This window comes from Furipterus horrens, unplaced genomic scaffold (genome assembly GCF_987537825.1).
Source record: "Furipterus horrens unplaced genomic scaffold, mFurHor1.1.pri manual_scaffold_2, whole genome shotgun sequence".
NCBI classification, from domain to species: domain Eukaryota; kingdom Metazoa; phylum Chordata; class Mammalia; order Chiroptera; family Furipteridae; genus Furipterus; species Furipterus horrens.
The window spans coordinates 91,152,861-91,163,575 of NW_028327172.1; the positions used below are offsets into that span (position 1 = coordinate 91,152,861).

The 10,715-nt window shown below is 42.6% G+C and overlaps 1 protein-coding gene across 15 annotated transcripts in view; it reads left to right on the plus strand.

The window, feature by feature from the left end:
- Nucleotides 1-10,715, plus strand: part of POU2F3 (POU class 2 homeobox 3) — a 111,201-nt gene that overhangs the window by 57,322 nt on the left and 43,164 nt on the right. For 12 of the 15 annotated variants that reach the window (XM_090266130.1, XM_090266135.1, XM_090266121.1 and 9 more), the window contains one exon: nt 432-466. The exons of the other annotated variants lie outside the window; for them this stretch is intronic. In XM_090266130.1, the coding sequence (XP_090122256.1) occupies nt 432-466 (35 nt within the window). The remainder of the gene's footprint in view (nt 1-431; nt 467-10,715) is intronic. 15 annotated transcript variants of the gene reach the window in all.

Here is a 10,715-nt window from a genome sequence, read left to right on the forward strand (position 1 = left end):
AGATAGGAAGAAACATGACTGACACCTGTCTACCTGACATGACTTAGATGTCATTATCCCTGGAGGGTAGGATGTGGGAGGACTTCTTATCTTATGTCAATTCCTTTAGGATGCATGGCTGGTCATTTCTTATCCATGAAAGCATCTGTAATAGCTACTGTTTGAGGGAGTGCCAAAGAACCCACACTCTGTTATGGCAAGTTCTAATTCCAGTTGATTCTTTGTGACATTGGGCAAGTCAGTCTGCCCTTTCCCTGGATAAAATTTTCCAAAACCTTTTTAGGAAACAGGATCAGCAGGAGGGGCCTGGTCATAGGGACAGTGGGTATTCTTTTTCAAAATAAAGACAAACTTCTCCCAACATCCTATTTTCCTTTAACCTTCAGTCATTCCTGCAAGCAACTAATTTTTTTTTTCTTTATCTCTTCCAGGAAATGATCGAAACAGCCTAGATTTCAACAGGCAGGTAAGGACTTTCTGAACAAAACCTTTATTTTATAAATTTTTGGGGTCATTTGTACTATGTCAGCTGTGAGAGAAACAAAGTAGATTAAGTGAAGTGTTTATTCAGAGACTCATACCTTTGAGTATTGGGAGGGGCTTGTAAATGGCTTTAACCTCCAACTCCTCTTCTACCCACAATCTAATGTCTGGGTTTCCTTTTCACTGTAACCTCAAAAGAGTACTGACAAATGTATCACCAATTTAGAATTGATTGCATGCCAGATGTGGTCCAGAATCTAAGACAATAGCCACTTTCCTGTGAAAGTTCAACTTGAGTTGCCTCTTGAACAAGTCTGTTTACATGGTCTGACTGTGTATAGAGGAATTTATGGAGGTACAAAGTATGGAGTACCTGGATTCTTCATAGAATGCCTGACTTACAGGAAGAAGTTAGTGGACAAAACAGGAAAGAGAACAAAAAGAGCTCAGAAAAGTGAGTGACCCAGTTCAGTGGACAATATAGGCACAAGCTGGGTGTCTTCGAAAGAAATTGAATTGGGTGGATTGGAGTTAATCAGGGAGCATATCAAGTTGGGTAAGGCAGTACTGAATGGATTGCAGGATGGATGGATGTGGATGTGTAGAAAGAAGGATGAAGAGGAAAGAGAGGACTTTTAGGGTTAGAGGCTGATGGGAAGCATGGAGAGGGCTGTGGCAAGGTATGATGTCAGAAGCAGAAGATGGGAGGGTTTGTTGAGAGTAGGAATTCTAAGCTGGAGACAAGCAGAAAGCAATAATGGGGGACCCTAGAGTGAATCAGAGAGGTGAGAATTAGATACAAAATCAGAAGCCTTGGTTTTTGGTCCTGTTTCTGCCATTAACCAGCTATATAACCTTGGTCAAGTCACTTAATATTTTTTATCTGAATCTTCTCAGCTGAATAATTAATTTATTTCATAAATTTTGGGTGGGGTTGGGGGAAACATGTGCTGTCATGTGTGGAAATACAAAGAAAATTAAGATATGGTTTCTGCCCTGGAGGAGCTCATGGTCTAGTATAAAGTGTGGGGGAATATAGAGAGAGGAAGAATGAGAAGGAAAGGGAGAGAAGGAAAGGGAAAGAAGAAGGGAGCGATGAAGGGTAGAAAAGAGAGTCTTCAGTGAATACTTATAGTACAGTCTTATTCATGCTACCTGGAGTTATGTAAAAAGCATAGTGTCAAACACAAATGGGAACATTAAATTATTCCTGGGATCTCAGGGCAGGCTTCATGAAGGAGGTAATATTTGTGTCTAGTTCTGAACAGTGAGTAGGAGTTTGTCAGGCAGATCAAAGTAGACTGGAGAGGGAAATAGCCATGGGGAAAGGAAGATAATCCCAATGTGGTGGTCAATTGGATAACCACTAGGGATCCTTCCCACTTTGAAAATCCAGGTTTAGATGGAAGTTTGGGCACAATGGGCCTGGAAGTGAAACTCAGATACGTTTTTCTCCTTTATCTATAGAATGATTTGATGTTACTATTAACATTTTCTAAAGGGTTGTTAACTTTGGATATATTCTTCACAACCAGAGAGAGGAATGAACTTGAGTTCTAAGCAAAAGCCTCTTATGTAGGCAACTTCTGCAATTTTGTTCATTGGGGAAGTTTGTTAACAAGTGGAGGCCAGCTACTTTCCCTCTTCACTTGAGACTGAAAACAGAGATAAGGGTCAGTTCAGGAGTCGTCTAAGTTGGCTATGAGGAAGTACTTGTAGCCAATGTGGTTTGGTAAACACTGGAACAGCTACTAAGGGAAGGAAACTGTTAGAATCAGCTTCTCACTCATGGTCTTTAAATGAGACAAATTCTTGTCTAAGGATAATTGGGCCAAGTTTGCTTCAAGGGCAGGAAGATGGAGGTGATTCCCAAGAATTCTGTATCCTAAAGGAGAGTCCTAAGCAGGTTGGGATGGGGCCTGTGCTTTGTGCTTTCTTTCCTGAGGACTGAGGATCCCAGCCCTAGGCCCTTGAACAAGATGCACAGGGGGGAGCCCATTTCACACCAAATATAGCCCCGCCAGCCCAGCCCAAAGGTCCTACTTCACAGGCTCAGTAGGTTTGGCTGCCTGTGTAATCTTTCTGAAGCTTGTGCTTAGGACAGGGCTGAGGGCAGCCCCTCTGTTTTGGGGAAGTCAACAGAAAGGTCCCTGCCCCTTTGAACAGCTTTTGGGGGGTGGTTTCCCCACCAGATGGGAGAAAGTTTCCTGGTTTCTGCTGGGATCAGGCCTCCCTTGAGTTTGCTTCCCTTGGATGAGCCTTGTGGAGTGAGTCATTCTCTCCCACCTCTAGGAAGGGTTTTTGTTTTTGTTTTTTTCTCATTACTGACAAGAACAGACATAGGTTTTCTTTAAAGATGGAGGTACTTTTGGAGAAAAAGTACCAGACCACACTTATTTACACTTTTATACTAGAGCTCTTCTCTGTTCATAACCGCACATATCCTTTCCCTCCCTAAGGGTTCTCCTCCCTCCTTCTTACTTCATACCTCAGATGCCATCAGATACTGATACCCACATGCTCTCATTAATACCAACTCACCTACAGGCCTACATGTAGGCACCCAGGAGTTCTCAGGCCACTGCATTGACAAAACCAACATTTTGTTGACCACCAGGCTCTGTGTGGGATGCTTTTGGTACTTTATCTCATTAATTCTTACCATAAACCAAGTGTTATTACCCCAATTATATAGGTGAGGAAACTGCTTCTGAGACAGCCTACCTTCTTTGGTGAAATATTTGAGAGATAAGCAATTTGCTAAAAGACACACAATTGGCCAATTGGCAGAGTCAAGAATTGAGCCTACATCTCTTACACTCCAAAGCCCATTTTTCCCATGATGCCTTGATGAATCTTCCTCTACAGTCTCTCAACTCCCCACTCCTTGTACATATTTAGGGAGAGTCCTGGGAACCAGAGTATGAGCATGACCTCATCATGACTAACTGGGAGGAAATGGGAGGTAGAGGGTGTGGGGAGAAGAAAAAATGAGTGGTTGTGTAGGAACAACCTCTATGTGTAATACAGAGGTGTTAGCAGACACAGGAGAGTAAAGGATGAGCCACTGCCTTTGGTGAAGCTCTGGCTGGATGGCCACAAGCTAGTTGGTACGATTGGGAATTGCAGCCAGGAGCTGGGTAAACTGCAGTCCTGAAGTTGCATAAGCAAGGGATGTTGTTTCAAGCTGAGCCTGTTAACTTCCTACTCCCAAGAAAGCAGTCTGAGCCTGTGTGGGGATAATTGGGGGATCCAGAAGCAGGGCCACTACTCAGTCCCCAGGAAAGATAAGAGAAGTTGAGAGACAATAGAATAAGGCCAGATCAGAAGTCAGAAGTCCTAGGGCCCAATGCTCTTTCTGCCCCTTGCTAGTTGCTGCCTTTATTTTTCTGTGCCTCAGTTTGCTCAAGAATAAAATGCATAAGTTTGTATGAGATAACTTCTAAGGCCCTGGCAGTCTGTGTATCATGGTCCTATCATTTTTGTCATGTAATATTCTACTGGTTAGTTTGACTTCCACTCTCCTTTTCCTTTTTTTTTTTTTTTTTATTTGAAGAGAAATAAGGGAAGGGTGGCCATTTCTTTACCCTGAGATGTAGAGAGTGAGGGGAAATATGTAATGTGGAATTTTTTCTGCCTTTATGCTCTTGTGTGATCCAGTGAGAAGAATCATTTGAAATTTAGGGACAGAGACAGAAAGACCCAGAAGGCTGAATCTGGGGCCAACCATTCATTCTCTGAATATCTAGTTACTCCTAAGCTCCAGATAGAGGGTGCCGTTTGTAAGAAGATAAGTTATTATACTGTACAGTGAATTCTGTGAGAGATGTAAGAGTGCTGAGCTCTGGGATACTCTCTGAGGATATCATTGAAGAGAAGGTGTCTGAAATGGATGACAACAGAAAAGTAGGGGATATGACTGACAGAGAGGGACAGACAGAATATGTCAGACATAGGAGACGGTGTGTGTGAAGGCTTACTGTTGTAAAAGGGCATGGCTTCAGAGGAACTGTGGGAAGATCAGCATGGGATGAGATGGTGGAAGATGAGGCTGTAGCTGTAGGTTGGACCAGATTATGAAGAACTTTGAATGCCCAGCAAAGAATTTTATCGTATGGGCAATAGGGAGCATTTTTAAGTGTCAGCATTTTCAAGTGTGATTTTAATTGAAGCACATTAGAGGGGGTGTGGGTGAGGAGGGTAGGAAGGATGAATGAAAGATTGATGCAAGAGAGGTCTGATGGAATGCTGTTGTAGTAGGAAGAAGTAGGCAATGCTAAGGAAAGAGAGTATAGCAAAGAGGTTAGGCATACCAACATAGAGCCAGACTGCTTGGGTTTGAATTCTTGGTTTGCACTACCTGATAGTGTGACCTTGGGTAAGTTCTTCAGCTCTTGTGTCCCTTATTCTCTTCATCTATAAAATGGAGAGAATAATTATACCTATCTCACAGGGTTATTGTGAGAGTCAAATGAGTGAGTGAGTGTGTGTGTGTACAAGTGTCTAGAACACATACGAGGTAGGTTTACAGTTGTGAGTTTATTTTTATCTTATTGTTTATTAATTATTGAATTATTTTCCATATGAACAACTGTAAAGCTACTTTGGCTCAATCCCATACACTGTATAAGTATTTGCTGTTATTATTACTGTGTCAGTAGGCATGGAAAGACTCATTTGAGAGATATTTCTGGTATAAGATCAAGAGGATTTTGGCAATAGGTTAGATGTGGGCAGCAAAGGAGAGAGAAAGGTCCAGCATGATTCTTAGATTCCTCGCTTGAGATACTGGGCATTAGTGATACTGCAACTGGTGATCAAGAGGACTGGAGGTAGAGCAACTTTTTCCAGATGACTGAGGGAGGAGGACTGGCAGATAATAGACTATAGGTGCCTAATTCATGGTGAGAAATTTGGGTCTCGATTCCAGGAGACAGCTCAGTATGCAGAGTTGGGAGTTACCATTGAACTGTGTTAATTGAAGTGATAGGAGGAAGTGAGGTCACCTAGGGATGAGGGTATGCAGAATGGGATGAGGACCAAGGGAAGATCCAGAAGAGAAGGAACACATAAGGGACATGATGAGGAATGGGTGCCTATAGATGAGACTAAGATGGATTTGTGAGAGGCATGGGAGTAGAACCACACTCAGAAAGGAGAGATATTCATGAATGTGGGAATAGCCAACAGCGCCAGAACATGCAGAGATTCTGTAGAGCCCAAAGCCTGAAAATGGGCTATGGTTAAGCAATAAAGGAAATAGTGGTTGCCTTATTCCAGTGTCTGGTGAGAACAGATGCCAGATTGCTGCAGTTGAGGAGTAAATAGGGATAAAGGAAATGATGGAGACAAGAACTTCCCTTTCAAGGAATAGGGTGACAAAGGGATGGAGGTGTTGGCCTGAAATGGAGACAGTGTGAAGAAAAGCCTTTTGGATATAAAGGAGACTTTGGTGGTATGGACCTGGGAAGAGAGATAGGAGATGCAGAAAGAGAAATTGAGGGAGGGTAGGCCCACTGAAGGGTTTAGCTTAGAAGAGGAGAAGTGTTCCTCTGAAAGGAAGATAGGGCTGAGTGCCTTATTGGTGAATTCAGGAGCCTAAAGACCAGCTCTCCTGGTCAGAGAGTTTCTCCACTTTCATTTCCTGCTTTTTGGGCCAACAGCTAACTTCAGAAGGACATTGGGAGGTAAAATTGGCTTAATTGACATATGCACACCATGAGAGCCTCACACTGCTTTGTCCTGGTGACTTCTGAACTCATCATCCAGGGCCATGATCAGAACGTTTCCATCTATGTTTTTGGATGCCATCTTGCTAGATGATTGCCTGAAAGTTCTCTGAGGCCAGAAGAGAGTCTGAAGCAAGTTGGCAGGTATTCTTATTCCTAAACTTCCTGCCCCAAAGTCCTATGTTTTTTCTCTCAGTCCTGGGCTTGGCAGCTTTCTCAGCTTACCCGCACCAATATACCAATATCTCACCTCCTGTGCCTCTCTCTGGACCCCACGACAGCTAGTCCAGAGCAGTTTCCCCAGTGTGCCCCCATGTAGCATTTAGCTGTAATCAGATGGGATTTTCTTCATTTTGTAAAAATGTGAATTACTGTGATTTTCTGGATCCTCCTGGTATGTGTTAATTTGCAGTGTTTAATTGGCTCAATGAGGCATCTCTAAAAATCAACAAAATTCAACCTAAAGAAAGGTCTCTGAGAATTCAAAACAATGGAGAGGCTTCTCCAGGGAGGCACAGAGGAGGCAAGGTCAGACTCTCAAGTTGGCAGGTAAGGGTCTGCAGTGAATGATAGCATAGTAAGCTCCCACCTCCAACCCTCCTGCCCCCAAAGCCTCAGAGATCCGCACCAGAGCACCTGAGTGTGGAAGGGCAAGGGAAGAAATTAACTAATTGTGTTTGCCTTTAGTTCCACAAATGTGTATTTAGTTGCTTAGTGAAGAGTCAGACGGGAGCAGACCAGTCCCTGATCACAGGAGCACCCATCCAGTGGGATGAAAATACAATAAAGGCTGTGGGGGACAGGGTGGGCCCCCGTACTACAATAATGGCGATGGGCCTCATTCAGTGAATCTAAGAAAGCCGGGGAAGGTAAATAGAGCTGGGATGGTGGGTTTAGTAAGCTAGAGGGAGGCTCTGAGACAACTCTGTGAAAGACCTTGAAGGATGAGAATTAAGGACTTGAGACTCTGAGTCCTACGAGGCTTGTTTTCCTTTGCTTCAGGATCCAGTTTCCGGACCCATACTTCCAGGTAGAGGCAGGATTATTGAGGGGATAGGCAGACTAAGAGAGAGAAGAGGATGAGGACCTAGCAAACCACATTTTGCTCAACCCTAAACAGTAGGGTTGGGTTTTAGAATGCGACTCCTTTGTTTCCAGTCCACAGTACCATACACAGTTGAAAAATAGGTACAGGAGCCTGACAGATAGAGCTGAAGTAGGGATATGGTTTTGATGTAAGTCCATAATGGCCTTTCAAAGAACTCACTCTAGAATTAAATGCATCCACCAGGCACAGATAGAGCTGGTGGAGAGCAGACCTTAAAGTACCCTCCTAGCCACAGGCAGGCCCCAGAAGGGGCCAAGTCACACATATCCACCTCCTTCTAAACCCATGTTTTTTAGCCTTATTAGATCCAATGTTCCTTGTAACAAAGATTCTGTAAAGCTCCCTTAACATAGAATAAAATTTAAAGAGAGCAAATAAAAATCAGTGAGATACTCTAATTTGCATAAAAAGAGAATGAAAAATAATTTAAAATAAAATAATATGTATTTCAGCAAGTAAGTTGTAGGTACACTTCCCTCGAAGGTTTAACAAGATAGTAGGATGTTTATACCTATATAAATGAGACAGACACAAATACAGACTGACTAGTATGCTATATTGGCAGTTCAAAAGCCATAATTTACCAAACTGTTAAACAACTCTTGGTAAACCTCTAACAAAATAAAATGCAATATTTCCTCAATTTACACAGAAAAATGGCATTCCTGAAAAAGTCAGTGCATATTAAAAGTGTACAAAAGATACTTTGTGTTTGTATAAAAATGCAATTGGATTCTAGGCTCATATGATTATAGGCAGGCTGTTTACTGACACAAATGTCTGGTGACACATTGGAAAGTCATATGAAAGTTGTATGGAACATGAGCAAGTGTTTCTTATTTTATACTGTCTTCTGCATTTCAGGTTGTCCAGAATGCCTGCCCGCTGCTTAGTAAATGCAAATTGAGCCTCCTAATTATTAAGACAGTCAGAATAACCATCCCACAGATTTCCTGGCTTGCTATCACCCCCAGTAAGGATGGCTGACCTAGACCCACCGGGGAGATAGGTCACTTCTACCAGGAGACATAAAGCAAGATGTTTCACACAGAAATACAAGCAGTGGAAAATGGAGCTCCCCTGGCACTGGAAAGGGGCGCCCCAGAAATAATACACATAGCCTCTGCCCTCAGAGAACTTAATTGCTATCCAAAGAGGAATACAGGTCTGAAAAGTTCCTAAAAATGTCAGAACAAGGGGTATGTAACAGTGCTGCCTCCACAGGAAATAAGTTTGGTGAGTAACCAGGTAGACACAACAGAATTTTCAGGCAGGAGATAATTGGTGAGATTAAATACCCTCCCCATTCTCAAAAGCAATTCCTCACTATAGTTAAGATAATATAATAATTGTATTTATTGGATTCTGCCTGTGTCATGTCTACTTCCTAGGCATGTTGTAAGGATTAATTATAGTTAAGATAGGTAATTTAGAATAGCCTCTGATATACAGTAACCAACCAATAAACATTAGCTCCTATTATTTTCTGATGAATGAGAACCCATAATTTTTTCTTTATCTTCTCTCCCTGTGTGGCTGCTGAGCTGGGCTTGCACCAGTTTAAATGGGTTGCAGATGCTACTAAAAGGTAATTTTTTCTGAAATCCATGATCTGTCAATCTAAGCCTCTCCACCCCCACAAGCTTGGGTGGGAAGCAGTTGATAAGTATCTTTGCTGTTGGAGAGGTGGGATTTTGTCCTTTGCCAGCCATTCCTGGCTCTTTGGCCTGAGGCTCAGATGTCAGCTTTTCCTTATTTGTGGATGGGGGGGCAACAGCCCCAGTACAAGATGGACTAAGCCTTGTTGAGAACAGGACAGTGAGGAGCAGATAGAAACAGAAACAGCTGTGGATTCTCCAGAGATCAGTCCCTAGTAAACCTTGGTTTACCAAACAACCCCCATATAGCACCACAAAACCCCTTTGGGGCACTGGATCTGAGGCTTAGTTCATTCAGGCTTCAGCATTTGTACAAGGCCATGGATGCATCTAGAGGAGTACAGATGGAATGTTTCTCTCTGCTCAGGTGTGGGGTGGAGAGCAGTGAGGATGCAAGTGGGAGAGGAAAGTGTCTGAATCTTCTCTCTGATTCTGCAGAAATCCAAAAGTGGGTTTTCTTTGGAGATTTCAGAAGTTGTTTTTGGTGAGACTGCAAGCAGAGCCACCTCTTCCCCCTCTCATGCAGTGTCTAGAGCAAGGGTCTTGAAAGGGAAGCTGGATTTGGTCCCAGACAATCACAGAAGAACTAATACCCTTAGTTTAACAGGCACTGGGTGGGCTGGTTCCTTAACAAGCAGTATATCATTTGAACTTAACAGTAACCCAGAGTAGTAGTTTGGTTGTTTATATTTTTGGTGATTTAAAAATATAAATTTATTTTCTTACAGTTCTGGAAGTCAGAAGTTGGACAGGCGTCTTCTAGGGTAAAATCAGTGTCAGCAGGGCTGCCTTCCTTCTGGAGGCTCAGGAGAGTCCATTTCCTTGCCTAACTTTTTTTTTTAATGTGTGAATTTTTTTAAAAAGATTTTATTTGTTTATTTTTTAGAGAGAGGGGAAGGGAGGGAGAAAGAGAAGGGAAGAAACATCAATGTGTTCTTACCTCTCATGCACCCCCAACTGGGGACCTGGCCTGCAAACCAGGCATGTGCCTGACTGGGAATTGAACCAGGGACTTTTTGGTTCACAGGCTGGTACTCAATCCACTGAGCCACACCAGCCAGGGCTCCTTGCCTACTTTAATGACCCTTCTGTTGTCACCTCATTCTGACAACAGCCAGAAAAAAAAAGACTCCACTTTTAATGACTCATGTGATTAGATTGAGGCCATCTGGATAATTCAGAATAATCTCCCCATCTCAGTGTTTTTTAACCTTAATCACATCTGCAAAGTCTCTTTTGACAACTTTGCAGACCATTATTCAAGCAGAGAATTTTATAATCACCATTTTATAGAAAATAAAACTAAGTCTGGGAAAGATCGAGGGACTTGCTTAGAGCCAGAATGCAAACCAAGGATAATAGGATGTGCCAGACACTTTACATAAAGTTATGTCCTATTTGATGTTACTTAATCCTTATGACAGCCTGGTGAGGTAAGCATTATTGTTCCCATTATATAGCTGGAGAAACTATATAGCTCAGAGAGTTAAGCAACTTACTCAAGGTGGGGCCCAGGTATACAACAGGCCTATCTGACTGTACTTGTACCAAGTTGCTTTTCAGAGAGAAAGCACACTCTTGCGAATGAGACATGACCTAAAATTATTCAGAGCCCCTCATTTGCAATTTGTATAAGTACTTTTCCACATTTCCAGAGCCCTCTCACCCATACTGATTCTTGCAGACCTTTCACTGCTAGGGCTTGCCAGCTGGGATGGCAGAGATAGTATCTGCAGA